This window comes from Orussus abietinus, unplaced genomic scaffold (assembly GCF_000612105.2).
Source record: "Orussus abietinus isolate OABI.00-Male unplaced genomic scaffold, Oabi_2.0 scaffold54, whole genome shotgun sequence".
In the NCBI taxonomy this organism is placed as follows: domain Eukaryota; kingdom Metazoa; phylum Arthropoda; class Insecta; order Hymenoptera; family Orussidae; genus Orussus; species Orussus abietinus.
In genome coordinates this window covers 159,903-175,572 of record NW_019394260.1, presented here as the reverse complement: position 1 = coordinate 175,572, position 15,670 = coordinate 159,903, and the positions used below count along the sequence as shown (strand labels likewise).

Sequence of the window (15,670 nt, the reverse complement as noted above, 5' to 3'; positions counted from 1 at the left end):
TGGAGTCAATATACCTAAGAATATCCTATTCGAAGAACCCATTGATATATTGTACAAATATATATATATCAGAGAAATGTATAAATCCATTTATCAGGCAAGTGCTGGTCACGATGCGATGTTACTTGGGTAAAAAGAGACGAGGAGAAGATGAAACGGAGCGGATGAAGAAAACTTACCGAGAGAGAGCGAATGCTTTTCGTCCTCAGCCCGAGATCTCCAGAGTACAATATTCCATGGATATAAAGAGAGTTTTATCCGCGAACACTTGAGCTGTACTTAGAGACGTCCACTTTCTCTCGGGAACTGGTCTTTCTTTCCTCCCCTTTTAAGACGCTTGTACATATTCCTAACCATTCACTGTACAGTGTAGACTAGATTCATAATGGATATAAATATATATCCTCTGTTCCGTCGATATTAAGTCGCGACCGATCGGTTAAGTTGAATTAAATAATGGTTACCTACCCTGGCCCGCTTCTGTTTGTTTAGACGGCCAAAATGTCGAGCTTTTAGTGCTGGATGGAAATAAAATAAACGTAGGAACTTTAAGGGAACGTTTATCCCTCCTCGAGCTAATGGAAATAAACGAATCATTGTTGTCGATACTTCGGCCAGCAGTAAAAGCTCGAGATCAAAGGCGCACGTATCTGCACTGCGGCAAGACGTTACTTTTTTTACACGGCTTTCAATACCATCATTTCCTTGCTTACCTGTTATCGTGCAACCTATGGAAACATCCTTTAAGGCGCAATAAAACCCTGGAAGAATATTTTTAACATTGCGCCATTGTATTCCCTTCCTTTTTGCCCCCTGACTCTCATGGGATTAGACTTTTCTTCTGATATTTCCAAACTGGAGCAACACTTGCTATTGCGTTACTGATTAAATTATGTTTACTATGTTCTTTTCAATTCTCTTAAGTTAAATTCATTTTTAGACGATTGTGAATACTATACAGAGATGAGTTGGGAGATTGTTTACGGGCAGGGTCGCGCGATCGTATCCTGTGCTGCCCTCTGGTTTCGTACCTTAGTTTCACTGTTTTTTGCCCCCCATTTGCAGATAAAATCAGGATAAAATAAATAAAGTAAGTGAACAGTAAAGTCAAAGAGGGCGCCACGAGTGTTCTTCCCTTACCATCAAAAGCGAGCAGTGTCAGTAAGCGGAGGTAAGCCACCACCGTCACGAAATCAGAAGACAGCACAGGATGCTATTGCGTGACCCTGCCTGTGAGCAATCTCCCAACTCATCTCTATACTATAAATCAACCGACGATTTGCGTTTATTAATAGACTTTGGTATAGGGTTCAGTAGAATATCGACAGATGGCGCTGACTGGAAGTTTATCACTGAACGGCCGGCAGGACGAATACCTTCATTGTATTTATATATCGTGGCAGACGCCGTAGAATTTCATATCCAACGGAATTTTTGAGGAGAACAGAGGAGAATGTGCACTGATTGTGTTCCAAGATGTAGTTAAAATGATACTGTACGCGATTTAAGAAGATTTTAAGACTAATTTGGTGCCGTCTGAGTTTGTAGCAGATATTAGGATAAACAGGGAGTCAAAACAATTCCGGAGAAATGGATGACGAGGAGAGAAGAAGCCGCTCCGTTGAAGCCGGGAGAGAAATGGTAACGGCTACTGCTCCTTTCTTTTCTAATTAGTTTTAGGTTATTTTTAAGCACGACCCTTTAATGCGTCAGTAACAAAATCTCATTCGTTGCACTGCGCTGTACAGCGAGAGAATACGTTAGTCGCTGTTTATTCGGGTACTCTGGTAAATTCTCCCTTTCCTGTGCACTGCGTAATGGGCATTTAGGATCGGTTGGATGGGGAATTAAATTAAGCCACAGAAGGAGTTTAAGTGGACCCAATTTTAAGCATAGTATATATATCATACGTTGGTTAACCTCATCGTCGAGTTGGGGAATGGTATAGTCGCAGCTGTTATTACAATTAGTTTTAGTGGAAGCGTCCTGTACTGTAGATTATTTTGTTAAAGAATTAAAAACTTGGGAATCTATGAACCTAAAGTAAAATATTCAGCCATTAGTTCGAGTTCAGAGAGTTGTAAATTCATTTCGTAAATTACAGCTGGAGAAGTACAAGGCGGAGAGGTTTAATCGAGTTCACGGAGCGAACAGTAATCATGGAGATCAGTCCGATGAGGATTTTTCCAGAGACGATATAGACGTTAGTTCTCTCGACCATCAAGGCTCGGGTGTAAGTTTGTATTCTATGTTAAGGATTAATATTATGTTTCTCTTTGGAAAACTCATACCAATGTGAAGGTTGTGACAGTGTGTTTTGTGGAGACAGATGATCGAAGGAATGTCTTCTCGGGATGTTACTCACAGCAGCATTAGCGTCAGCGAAGGCGAAGGTGACGGTGACTTGGAAGGAATGGCAAAGAGAGTCGCCGAACTGGAAGAACTCCTGCAAAACAAAGAAGCTATGGTAGCGTCGTTGCATGCTCAAATCGATCACCTGAGACTGGAAGCCTCTTCACCGAATTCATCCCAAAGTCACAGCAGTATTCAATATAGAAATGAATTAATGACCTATAAGAGCAAGGTAAATATTTCATAACCTTGAAGAGACTTTTACAAATTATTTACAGTTCTTATTAAGGATGAAAAAAGTTGACTCTCAACCGAAACAGTCGATCTGAGATATTTACCGATTGCTTCTTGTTCTTGCTTCATAGCTACAGGAATTTGAGAAAGGGGTATATAAAAGAGACAGCTTAATCGAGGAACTAACAGAAGCTTTAAAGCAAGCTTTAGAGTCCAGGGACAAGGTGCTTGAGCGATTGAATAATCTAAAAGATAATCTAAAGGACATGGAAGTTGCTAATGAAGCTTCACAACAGCAGGTTTGTAGAATTTTATTTTACTTTTAAATGTCAGGTATCACTGTAGTAAATCAACTTTCCATCAGATTTCTTCATTGGAGGCTGCAATGGCCAAACAGGAGCAGACTATGAAAATACTTAATAATGAACTAGTGCAATCTCGAAAAAAGGTAGAAGAACTCGAATTAGTAAAACAGACTCAGGCTACCGAGCTTGACGACTACAAACTTCAAGTGAACCAATTAAACGAGCAAATCCGTACTGGTGCCTTTGAAAGCAACTTTGATATACAACAGACCATGGAACAGCAGAAGCAACATGAAGCTCGTGTAGATAGAATCAAGAAAGAGATGCAGATGCTCACGGAGAAATGTACTGAGCAAGCCAAGATCGAAAAGTTTCGTCATCAGGATGAGTTGAAGGTGTGCTGCTGGTTTAATCATTAAATCCGATGTTCCCTTTCTAGGGAAGCAATCTAATCGTTCTTAAATTCTTTGATACAGGAATTGCAATCGAAGTATGAAAAACAATTGGAAGAAGAGAGAAAATCTCTGATGGGCCGGTTGATTCGAGAGATCTCGGAGTTGAAAATGAGACATTCCGTGGAGCTCTCCACACTCCATGCAGAGTTTGAATCCTGTAAGAAATTCAGGGACGACGCTGAAGCACAGAGTCGCTACTTGCGAGCAGTTCATGAAAAAGAACGTCAGGAGCTGCAGGAACAAGTGACTTCGTACAGAGCACAGATTGAGGTTATGACATCGAAGTGTGTTGCTGCGACAACTGTATTGGATTCGAAGGAAAGCATCGAACGTTCTCTGGAGGAGGCTCAAGCTGCAGCTGCTTTTCTTCGACAGGAGAACAGTACCTTGAATTTCAAGTTAACTGACTTGACGGAGAGGTACAAAAGTGCTCAGTCTTTAATTGAGAACAACCAGGTGCAGGAGAGGTCTTTGACTTCGAGGATCCACGATCTTGAAAAGTCTCTGTCTAGACTCAGTGGAGTAAGTACTCTGAGCGAACTGAATGAGACCAGCTATCAGTTTCTAGATGAGCTTGCTCTGAAAAACGAGATTACTCAGAAGAAGTTGACGGAGAAAGCGGAGTTCGAGAAACAGCTGATTGATAAGGTGGCTCAATTGGAGGAAGAACTTCAAAGGACCAGGTCGGCGCTGGAGGAAGCCAACATGACGAAGAGATCGTATGAAAAACAGCTGAAGGACATGAGGAACACTTGTGACAAGTTGCGATGTGATGCCTTTTCTGCAAAGGAAGGCACCTCAGAAGCTCCTAAGTTCTTTCGGAGTTCTTTTTACTTTGGAACCGATGATGAGAGTGTAAAGCAGAACAGCAGAGGAAATGAGGTAACGGAGGAGGTCTCTTTCCCCAGGGCATTAACTGATCTACCACAGGTAGATTACATTGATGCCTTGGAGAAAGAGATTGAAACATTAAAGGGGAGTTTAAAGCAGAAGGAAGATGAGGCGAAAGAACAGGAGAAACGAATAAAGGAGCTCGCCGAGAGGCTGCAGTCCTCTGAAGAACAGCGCCACATGTTGCAAGCTGGTCTCGCCGTTGCTTTAGAGCAGTGTTCCGATGCTGAAGAAAGGTTAAGCAGGACTCTGGAGAACGAGAGCAGGATGGAGCAGTCCTTCGCAGCAGAGGAGTGTAAAATCAAAGAGATAGAAGCGCGCCATATCAAGGAAATGGACGAGCTAAGGACCTACTATGAACAGAAGTGCAAAGAGATACAGAAACAATTCTCTGACGAGGTGTTTAGCCAGCAGTCAAAGAAGATGTCAGAAGACAGCGACGGGGAAGACCTGCCAGAGGATATTTATTATGGTGGAGCTGGAGATTGTCGGAGTACTTCACCAAGACACCCTTCACGAACGGTGACACCGGTTGGTTTTGGTAGTCAGAAATCTATGGGAGACGGCTCGGAGAGAACCAATCAGGGCAACTTTGAACTTAGTCAGAAACTAGAAGACGTAAAGCATGACGTTGAGCGCCAGGCACAGGAAATACTGGAAATGAAGGCAAATTACGAAGCAAAGATAGCGGAACAGAAAGCCTACTACGAGAGCCTAATCTTAAACATGAAGGAGAGAGGGAATCGTGTAACCCTACTTAAAACGGTTAATCAGGTGAGTCAGGTTGTTACCTTCTGCCAATCGAAGCATGGCGTCGTGAGGCATTTCTGTCTCTTCTGAAACTGACTGGTCTCTTTTTGTGTTTGTCCTTTTGACGTTTAACATCTGTCTTGGCGGAACGACTCTCCTGGTTACTAACATATGTACCATGTGTGGCCTGTCCTGCGCATGCAGCAATGTCAGACAGAATTGGAGCCAATTGCTGGGGAGAGCTGTGAACTGTCGGAGCTGTTGGCCATCTACGAACACAGGCTGAAGGAACAAGTTGCCCTTGCCGAGCAAGACGTCGTCAACAATTTTTTGGACCGGGTCCAGGTAGCTTATTCCGCAGCTGGGAGTGCTTTTTCTTCTCTGTTTGCTTCTTTAGTGTTTCCTTCGTGGCATTGTGATCTATTATGGATCGATGGGACTGTCGGATCTGTTTGGTTCGTGGTAATCATTCAACTCAATATGTGTGTGACGCAAGTGAGATGACCTCTTGAAACGCCTCACTATCACTGCTATCGTGTTACTTTTGATTCTACGCAAATGTTAGGCAATCGGCAATTTGCAGTCGCTGCTGACTGATAACGTTCTTGTTTCTTGTGGTCTATCTTTTGCTTTGTGATGAAGCTCAGGCCAAAGAAGTTTAGATTAAGCAGCATCGTACATACTTGAGCTTGCGAATATTTCTCTGTACAATTGCTTGGAACTGTCATCAGTGTTTCGATAACGTGGTTGTTAATATATCTTGTAGGCTCTGCTGGCACTAAATTCTAACGAGGAGGAGAACACCCCACAAGAGTTAATCGAATTGAGAGACAAGTTGACCAATCATGCTATGCGTCAGATTAGAGTTCTTGAACAAAACCATGCCAAGGAGGTCCATCAACTGAAGGAGGAACTCAGAAAAGTTTCGGCTGAACTTGAAAATCAAATTCATCTGAGGAGAGAAGCCGAAACCCACAAGACACCTTCTGACATTGCTTTGATCCAGGAGAGGTCAGTTATATCTAGTATTTTTTAAAGTACCTTGACTTGACAAAAAAAAATGAAGAGAGAAAAACAAGACACTGGCGTAATGGGTTCCTGTAGTGTAAGTTTGCTTGCAGTTCGTGTCACTAACCTATAAATCTTGACTATTATCAAGTTTTAAATAATTTAATGATAATTATAGAAGTACAATGAGGTATAATCTTTGTAAACTATGTAAATATTGGACGTAATGGATAATGAATTTATTATGATTCTGTAGGGATAACCTGTACAAAACGTGCTCGACTTTGAAGGGTCTGGTCGGAGAGTTAATCAATTACTTTGCGGTGTGCGAAGAAGAGGTTAACAACACTCTAATCAGCGAAGTTTTGAAGACTCAGTTATCGAAGTCGGAAGCAATCGAGGAGTCTCAGCAGGAGGAAACAGGCTTGGGCAGCGAAACCTTGGAAATGATTGAGTCGGAATTGCAGAATCGTCATCAGAAGCCGGTGGAGTCCAGGATCAAGAGGGTCCACTTTGCTCCACAGTCCAGCGACTTGACATCTATCTTGAATTGCGAAGACAATAGCATGCAGAATCTCATCGGAGAGGACAGGAACATCACGGAGACTCTGCGAATGGAGCTGGACAGTTGTCTGCGTAGACTGCGTTCAGAAAGTGCTCAGGTTTTGGGAATCTCTCTGCCTCCTGTAGAAACCAGGCAGGATTCCTTCTCGAGGCAAGTGCTTCGAACCAACAGGATCAATGAGGAACTGACAGCGAAGTTGAAGGAAGCAGAGAGTATGATAATGAGCTATCGAGAGGATTGCGAGCAACTTAAACTGAAAATCTTGGACTTGCAGCAGCGACTCTTTATAGCAGAAAGCAAGAAAGAAATCATAACCGAAGGGTACGGAGAGCAAGAAGAGGTTGGTGGAGAGGTTACGCTGCAGACTTTCTCCGAAGTCCAGGATAAGGGTATGTAAGGAACTGCTTCGAGATGCATTTTGATAGGGTTTTATAAATAGGATTTTTGTCAATAAATTTTTCAGCTCGGCTGCTTTTAAGTAATGGCGGAGGAGACAATTCCCAGATGTTCAAGTTGATAGAGGAATTCTGTAGATACAGCGACAAACAGATGGAGGATGCCAAGAAGGAAAGGGAAGATCTCCAACAGCAGGTAAAACGCATTGGACAGGTCCTAGAGGATCGGTGCACCAATTGCATGTTACGTCGCATATCAATTATTTTTGGTACGCTACACATACAGGAAATTTCAGTGTACGCATAATCGAGTGCATAATCCATCTCTATTTGTAGTTTATCAAAGGTTGATCCTGGAATGCTCGGTAATTAAATGGGTTGACGATATTAGCCAAGTCCTGAAGGTACATCGATCGTGCCGGGGAATTTCTTCTCTGATAACAGTTTGCATTTAAATTATTTCCCATGGTTCTTATATTTATTTTAGCCAAGATTAATTACGTAACACGGCATCGTCGATGTTTTTCAGCACTGTTGCATAAATAATGCATAAAAGAGTTGATTTCCCGCGGTTGATTCCGAAGTAGCAAGTGGATTGATTGGCGTTCTTGTCTTGCCGGCAGGTTTCATTAGATCCCATCCCTACCCCATACATTCACAGGGTATGCCGTCGAAAGGTAAATAGTACTACTAATTTTACGTCTAGAAACCTGTAAATACATTCTTAACAATTAGAATGTCCGTTAAAATCCTGTCTGACGCTTAACACGTCCGCGTTCGGTAGCAAACGTTCCTCGTCCGACAGGATCCCGCTGATCTGGACAGAAAAGGTAATCCGATCTTTTCTCTCGAGACAAGTACGCCTTCCCTAGTTCTTTTCGATAACTCGAGACAATCTCTCGCGTTTCCTTTCCCTATTGAACTCATAATGCACCCGTTAATGTACACTTTTGTTTGCGTTTCTTTGCACCGCATGGGAAGCTTTGTCTTGTTCAGTACAGTATGAGCTTTGTGCGTATTCCCTCTAACCAGGGTGACGGCATGACTTACAATCGTTTAGTTGTCCAATTGCATGGGTCTTCTAATTATTAATATAACAAAGAGCGCTTTAACACGACCCTTTTCTGGGTCTTTTCGAGGAGTATCGCCGATTGCGACTTCGATGTCCTGATTGATAAGCTCCACGGGGTCATTAGCGACTCCGACCAATCGCCGACCCCGTGGACCGTTTTTCTTGTTCTTTCCCTGGGTTCATTGTATCCCCTCCTTCATTTTTGCATCTGGTAACCATCTAATTAGAGCTTACTGTCCAGATCGAGGCCGCGGACAAGCAATTGCGAGCTACGAGGAAGTTCCTGGAGGAGCAAGCAACGGAACGCGAGGCCGAGCGAGACGAGGCGGCTCGCAGGATAGAATCTCTTCAGGATGTCATCAAGGAACGCGAAAGAGAGAAGGAACGAGATTTGCGCATCAGCTCCGAGGTACTGAACTCTCACGGGAAGATTAAAACACCCATCACGAGACGCCACGAGAGAAACTCCGTTCTGCTCGTCAGGGACGCCTGGGAGGGCCTTTAACTTTTTGGTGATAGGCTTGACCTAACGCATTCTATTTTTTTTTCTTTCTCTCTCTCTCTCTTGTCGTTCTCCGGATATTTATTTTTAACATTTAACAGAGTGTTAGATATTACCTGGGTCGATAAATGTTGTAACGATAGAGAGTCGAGGCGGGAAAAGCTTTTTTAACAGAATGCACCATCACCGCCGCCGCCTTAACATCACGCGTATTTTATTTTCCCCTTTTGCACCGTGGTTTGGTTTTCTGTTTGTTGCACAAAGCAGACCTCGCTATCGCCTCTATGGTCGTCCGACGTCGCCGTGGTTCGGTCCGTGGACTTCAGGGCAGCTGTGAGTGAGATTTTTTATTTATCCTAACAAGAACCGAGCAACATGTCGGGGGCATACTTCAGAGTTAAGATGCCAGTGGGTCCTTTTATTTTGTTAAAATGCGTCGAGACGCATTGAAACGCATTCCTAGGACGTGAACGTTATGTTCGGGGAACGGGGTGAATAGTCATGAACAATGTCTGCTTGGACGCGATCAGCTTTGGCTTCTTTGCGGTCGTAGTTTGCACGAACTGTGGATTTGGAATTGGTACGATTCCTGGACGAGGTCCTGCCGATTATTGAGAGGTTCCTGCGATGTACAGGTGGAGGCACTCGAGTGCCAGCTGAGGGAAATGTCGTCCTTGAGGTCGGATGCCGAGGCCAAGAGGTGCGAGATGGAGAACGAGCTGAAGGCGGTCATGGAGAAGATATGCGACCTCAAGGACATCATCGCTGCCAGGGACGAGCAGATCCAGGCAAAGGAGGAGAAGGAGGAGTTCCTGATGAGGGAAATCGAACAGCTGAGGGAAGTGATCGCTGCCCAGTCCAAGAACCAGCAGGAGTTGGTGCAAGAGTTGGACGCCATCAAGCTGGACGGCGAGAACGGCCAGCTGAACGAGCACATCAGTCATCTGCAAGTGAGTGAGAAGTCCTTCAGGATTTCCTTGGGGAGGTCTCGACATTTTTCATACGTCTTTCCTATTTTTCTCGCCAAGGAGGAGCTCATGAAGCACAAGCTCAGCTCCGAGCACTTCAACGTCAACAGTTCGGCACTGAAGCAGATGAAGCTGGAGATCCGCGAGATGCAGAGCCAACTGGACAGGAGGACCAAGGAGCTGGAGGCTTTGCACATGTGCGGATCCAGTCTGAGTCTCAGCCAGCCCAGCGAGGACGTGTCCATCAGGGACCAGATCGACGCCGTGAGGTGCCCCACCCCGGATGATCCTCAGGCTCCTCCTACTCTGCCCCTGGACCAGGTCCTGAAGCTCAAGGAGAAGCTCCAAAAGCACGCCCGAGCCGAGGAGGTCGCCTTCAAGAGGATCAAGGACCTCGACATGCAACTTGCCTCGCTGAAGAACCAAAACGAGGTTCGCCAGCTCGAAGCGGAGGCTTCTTGCCGAGGTCTCTTCAGGTTGTAAGAAATTATATGATCTGTGCAGGAGTTGCTGGCCGAGCAGGAGATCCTGCAGCAGACCACCTCGGAACAGCTCTTCCAGATAGAATCCCTGAGGAGTCGCCTGGAGCAGCAGAAACAGAGCGCCCCCTTCGCTCAGAGACAAGCTACCTCGAGGTTGGAGCTGCAGCTGCACGAGTCCAACGCGAAGATCCTTGCCATGGAGCAGGTGCTCACCGATAAAGATTTGGAGGTACTGGCTCCCTATCTTTACCCTTCCGATTAATCCTAATTAGATTGGTAGCTAACTAATGCATTTCTTAATTTAATTTCCTGAAGCTGAAGGAGACGAGGAACCAGCTCGACAGAGTGAACAAGTTGCTGGCGGAGAAGGAGGCTGACATCGCGAAAGTCGTTCAGACGGAGAGCGTGATGATACAGAAGCTGAAGGACCGCCTGGAGGTCCTGGAGGACGAGAAGAAATTCCTGGAGGTGTGAAGGAAAGCCCGGGATTTTATCCCTCCTCCTTTTCTTTCTTTCTCTATCTCCTTAATGCACAATTTTTTTTTTCTCTCTTTTTTCATCCAGTCGAAAGTTGTCGTTCAAGAGCGCGCCCACGTGGAGCTGCCGCAGCTGATCGACACGATGCTGGCCGACAAGAACGAGGAGATCGACCACCTGAAGGACCAGCTCCTGAAGCGCGACAAGCAGCTCGAAGCTTATCTTTCTCTTAATTTGGACGACTGCCAGATTCGGCAAGCCGAGCCGAAGAGCAGCGCCCGCACTCTGAGCGACATTTTGTCGATCAACTCCGAGTGCGAGGAACTGCCCGAAGCGATTCGCGACGTCCCTAATGGTACCCAAATCACGCCTCAGAATATTTCCACCTTCCGTTCGCCCCATTTCGTTCAGTTGAACGACACCCCCGAAGTGTCCCCCGCGTTCCCGGCCGATGCCGATAAAATGGACGTCCAGGTGCCCAGACTGGAATTAGGGATGCAGTCTCAAAGCCCTTCGATTTGTAGCCCCCGCGAGCTGCAGGACCCCACGATTCCTGAGATAATAATTCACAGCAACGCGGAGGTGACGTCGCCAGGATCTGCGGGCGAGCAAACGTCTTCCGGAAGTAAAGTGCAGTGGGAGAATGCGAGCGATGGCAAAACCAGGGAACATCTTCTGGATGATGTGGAGGACAGGGTGGATGGGAACGGACAGAGTGGAGTAGAAGCGTCGGATGCCGAAGAGAGCAAGGAGGGTGGTTCAAAGAAGGTTCTGGAGGATTCCGGACGGACTAAGGAAAGCTTGATGGAAACGGTGACCAGGATGGAGGGCCAGCTAGCCAGGATTACCGAGGAGCTGCACCTGAAGTCGGCAGATCTGGAGAAGAGGGAGAGGGAGCTGGACCTGGTTAGGAACACCCTTGACGAACTCAGGGTCGAGCTGAGGACCCAGGTGGAGACCCTGACGAGGGAGAAGTGCTTCTACAAGAACCAGTACGAGCTTTCGCAGGCCTCAGAAGCCAAGATCACGATGGACCTGATGGAAGTGGAGAACACCCTGAAGATGAGGGACGAGGAGCTCGAGGAGTACCGGAGGAAGATGCAGATGAACGAGAGGATCCTTACGGAGACCCGGGAGAGGGAGCAGAAGCAGATAAAAGTCTTCGAGGCGACCGTCCAGGAGAAGTCGCAGGAGATCAAGAACCTCCGGGAGATCATCTTCGAGAAGGACATCACCATCGAGACGATGAAGACCAGGAATCTGGAGATCGAGAACGAGAATAAACAGCTCTACGAGCAGAAGACCAAGTTCGAGCAGTACGGGAAGAAGTTCGCCGAGTACCAGGGCGAGATCCAGAGGCTGACGGAGGGGTTGAACAACCGGGACCAGGTGATCGGCAGACTGGAGGAGATGGCGAGGCGGTCCAGCTTCTCGGGTGCCTCGTCACCGAGCGAGAACAAGGACCAGGAGATCCATCATCTGCAGGAGTACCTGAAGGAGAAGGACAAGGTGATCCGGCAGATGAGCGACGACAGCAAGAGCTTGCACAGGGCATTGGAGACCATCCAGAACAAGATGAAGGAGTCGGGCAACGTCGTAGAGCTGAGGAGGAAGCTGAAGGAGGAGAAGAAGCTCAACGCCGAGCTGAAGGAAGTCGTCCAGAAGCTTAGGAAGGAGCTGGAGGGCCTGGGGAACGAGCCTTGCCGTCAGTCGGAAGAGGGAACCGAGATCGAGGAGATGGTTCAGAGGGAACTCAATTTGTCCGCTCGCTTGGACAAGAGGATCATGGAGGCCATCGAGAGCGAGCCCGAGGACGGATCAGCCAGACTAGTCGAGATTCATCATGGTAACACCGTAAATGGTCGATCACCTAACCAGGAACAACAGGAGAACGTGATTCAGAGGTACTCGGAGACGAGAATCCGACTGAAGCAGGCGCTCAAAGTCAACGAAGAGCTCAACAAACTGAAGGACGACCTGGAAATCGAGAAAGAGATGCTACGGTCTCAGGTCGTCGAGTACGAGGATCGGATCTTGCAGATCAAGTGAGATAACTGGAAATGTGTGACCTTGCTTCTTTGGACGTCTTTTCATTTTGTAATCCCTGTCTTTTTAATTTACCATCAGGTCGTTCTTGGACGAGGAGTGCAAGAAAGTGACGCACCTAGATGAGGAGCTCTCCTCGGAGAAGAACGTGGTCCGCAACCTGAGGATCCAGATCCAGAGGGAGCAGAACGCGACTCACGTTTCTCAGGCCCAGAACTCCGAGCTCATAGCTGTAGGTTTCTCGAATCTTGCGGATTGCCTGGATTTTTTTTTATATAGTTTAAGGAAACTAGGGGTATCATACGTGTGATATTGTAATTAATATTTAATCCGACGTTCGCGGTTAGCACTTGAGAAGGAAACTGGAGGACTCTCTGAACGTGGAGGACAAGCTGAGGAAGGACCTGGCGACCATGAGGCAGGAGCAGAAGAGCTTGGAGGCCCAGCTGAGCTCCGTCAGGGAGCACGTGCAGTCTCAGCAGGTGGAGGACGTCCCGAAATTGTCGGAGCTTCTGAGAAGCGAGCAGAAGAAGTACGTGGCCCTTGTCGAGGAGGTCGAGAAGGAGCAGAGGAAGAGCTCGGAATTGGAGCTGACCCTGAAGAGGACGGTGGCCGAGAAGAACAGGTGCGAGCAGAGGCTCGAGGTTGCCCTGGAGGAGAAGGAGAAGTTCATCAGCAGCCTCGTCCTCGCCGAAGGGATCAAGGAGCACTTGGAGACCGACCTGAAGAGGACCAAGGAGGAGCTGAAGAGCAGGGAGGACGAGTGCGAGTGGCTGCAGAAGAGGATCGAGACCATGACGAACGCGGAGACCAAGAGGCAGCAACAGAGGTCGAACGAGCACAACGAGCTAAAGAGCCTCAGAAGGGAGGTCGCCAATTGTAGGGACGTCATGGTAAGCTGGTTAACAATTGGTCGATTTTTAGTTCCTTAAATTTCATCTCTGGACCCCGGGAATAATTTTTACCCTAATCTTTGTTTAGTGCGACCTGGAGGCGGACATGAAGCAGTCGAAGAAAGAGCTGGCCAAGGCCGTCGAGCAGAAGACTCAACTGGCCAGGTGCGTCGAATTGCTGACCGAGAAGGAGTCGGAGCTCAACAGGAAGCTGGAGGCTGCCAGGAACGAGGAGAAGAGGCTCAAGGAGGTCATCTCCGATATGCAGAACGACCTCAGAGCGAACATCGAGAAGGAGTTGCAGCTTAACAACGAGCTGCAGCGAGAGAGGCTCTGCAGCGAGAACAACGCACCTGTGAAGTTTGTGCAGAAGATCAAGGTGTGATGGCCGAAGGTTTACACTCGAATCGCTGGTTCCACTATTTAACGTTATCTTCCTGGACAGGAGCTGAACGAGATCGTGGAGAGGCTCTCCGGCGAGAAGAACGCCCTTAGGGAGAAACTAATGAAGGCTCGCGAAGAGAGGGAACAATTCGCCACCAGGACGAGGACCTTGGAGTCGGAGACTGCACAGAGAAACAAGGGCCCGCGCGGTAGGAGCGACGTTCCTCCAGGCGTCTTTGAAAACGTAAGGATCCTTTTAAACGCGCTCGTACCTTCCGATTTAAATTTATCTGGGGCACTGTCCCGTTTAGAGGGATACTCTAGATAGAAAAGATACCGACTTGTAACTCCAGGTGCAGCACTTCTACGGGAAGCACCTGCGCGCTGAGAGCAGACGCAAGGCCCTGAAGTTCCAGAAGAGGTACCTGATCTGCGTGCTCGGCGGGTACGAGATATCCGAAGAGCTCACCCTCTGCACTCTGGCCCAGCTGACTCACACGCAGAGGGCCTGCACCATAGTCAACGGAAACCGGAAGAACCCTCGGCTTCGATTCAGGAAGGCGGTCTTGGTCCTCGTCAGCATCAGGCGGATGAAGTGGCTCGTCCTGAGATGGCGAACCGGCTACAGGATCGGCGCAAACGCCGTCCTGGGGAACGCAGAGCAGTTCGTACCCCTGCGAAGACACGCGCCTAATCATTCGCCACCTGTTAGGGACACGGTTACCAGTCGGTCGGTTTCTCCATATTTCTTATATGCTTTACTATAAAATGATGCTTCGTTCCTAACGCTCCGTTGGGAGGAGATATGTACGAAACTAGTGCCAAGGTTGTTCCTTATTTTTCAGCAACGACCTCGGGAACGCGTTGTCCAGCCAGCCGCCCAGCTTGTCGCCCGGTCAGGGGAATCTAGACCTGGGGCAATACCGACAGAGATTCTTGCACATCGAGAGGACCCTCAACATGGCCATGGCCGATGCCGGTTCTCGACAACTACCGGAATAACGTTTCCTCTTCGACCTCGAGTCTTCATCTACCTTGATTGGCGCGGCATGAAGGACGCCTCTTGGGAAGCGTCGATTATGTCTCGCCTAAATGTGCCGCCAGGAGTGATGGCGCACGTGGGATTGCCGTTTCCATCCGACGCCGACGTCGATTCCGGTCAGCTCGGAGCGTCGATGGAGATCGATTGAACTGGGCATTTTATCTAGGGGACTTTTTTCATCCCGACGACATATCTAGCTAGGACGCATTTAACGGGTTGCATTTATTAGGGACCCTGGAAAAATTCAAGGGGGGTCTGCTCCAGGAGGTGGACTCCCTTGGGTGCTGCGACCTGCATTTTTATCTCGTCTGTCAGTTATCGTGACCTGTGTGTATATATAGATCTTTGCGGAATTAGAGGTGCACGGGAACATTATCTTTGACTGCTTCCCGAAGGAATGTTCTCGACGTTTTTCATTTTTTATTGTTTTTCTTCCTTTTTTTAAATGTAGGATTAAGGTTCTTCACCCTCTCGGTCCTTGTTAGGGAGTTACCCCGAGGCTGGTGCTCGGATGTGTTTTTAGAATTCATCGATAAATGTTTAATCGCGACCTCGTTTAACTCATTCTTCCCCACTTCGCCGTTTAGCCAAAGACTGCCTTGCTGAGTATTTTTCATTTTTATCCGATTCTTTCTCGGTTTTTTTAATCTTCATTAGGCTAGTTTACTGCTGCGATTAAGTTTGAGATTAAGGACCAGGATGAGAGAGAGGGAGGAAAGAACGTATACGTGTGCCTTGTAAATCGTAATACATATTTTCTATTTATTATCGAAGTGAATGTTCTTTTATATATTTGTGAATAAAATTGCCGAGATGCCTCTGGAGGATTTTGCATGGACAACCGTTTCT

General features: G+C 47.2%; 1 protein-coding gene and 1 long non-coding RNA gene across 6 annotated transcripts; one reads left to right on the top strand and one right to left on the bottom strand.

Moving 5' to 3' along the window:
- Positions 1–1,200: 1,200 nt before the first annotated feature.
- On the top strand, positions 1,201–15,645 carry LOC105700895 (golgin subfamily A member 4). 5 transcript variants are annotated; one of them, XM_023434797.1, is made up of 24 exons: positions 1,201–1,641; positions 2,105–2,233; positions 2,330–2,584; positions 2,718–2,885; positions 2,951–3,286; positions 3,368–4,228; positions 4,337–5,011; positions 5,754–5,998; positions 6,252–6,949; positions 7,024–7,151; positions 7,579–7,632; positions 8,269–8,436; positions 8,794–8,862; positions 9,165–9,479; positions 9,558–9,929; positions 10,002–10,208; positions 10,295–10,447; positions 10,544–12,501; positions 12,584–12,734; positions 12,850–13,395; positions 13,484–13,774; positions 13,841–14,023; positions 14,133–14,509; positions 14,625–15,645. In XM_023434797.1, exons 1-24 carry the CDS (start codon positions 1,591–1,593, stop codon positions 14,779–14,781), a joined length of 8,547 nt encoding a protein of 2,848 aa, XP_023290565.1. In that variant the 5' UTR covers positions 1,201–1,590; the 3' UTR covers positions 14,782–15,645. The 5 variants fall into 5 exon arrangements, with proteins under 5 accessions (XP_023290565.1, XP_023290562.1, XP_012282574.1 ...); XM_023434794.1 differs by having other exon boundaries at positions 1,202–1,641; positions 3,368–5,011; positions 8,797–8,862; XM_012427151.2 differs by having other exon boundaries at positions 1,202–1,641; positions 3,368–5,011.
- On the bottom strand, positions 1,870–5,146 carry LOC105700898. The gene is made up of 2 exons (XR_001104164.2): positions 5,029–5,146; positions 1,870–2,446 (listed from the first exon to the last, which is right to left on the bottom strand). It is a non-coding gene; the product is annotated as an uncharacterized LOC105700898 (long non-coding RNA).
- Positions 15,646–15,670: the final 25 nt, after the last annotated feature.

What these genes read in the sequence shown, in the direction of transcription:
- LOC105700895 (XM_012427151.2), top strand. Translation starts at nt 1,591, where the DNA reads ATGGATGACGAGGAGAGAAGAAGCCGCTCCGTTGAAGCCGGGAGAGAA. An exon ending in TCGACCATCAAGGCTCGGGT is followed by an intron (nt 2,234 to 2,329) that starts GTAAGTTTGTAT and finishes TTGTGGAGACAG; the next exon opens with ATGATCGAAGGAATGTCTTC. An exon ending in ATTGCTTTGATCCAGGAGAG is followed by an intron (nt 5,999 to 6,251) that starts GTCAGTTATATC and finishes ATGATTCTGTAG; the next exon opens with GGATAACCTGTACAAAACGT.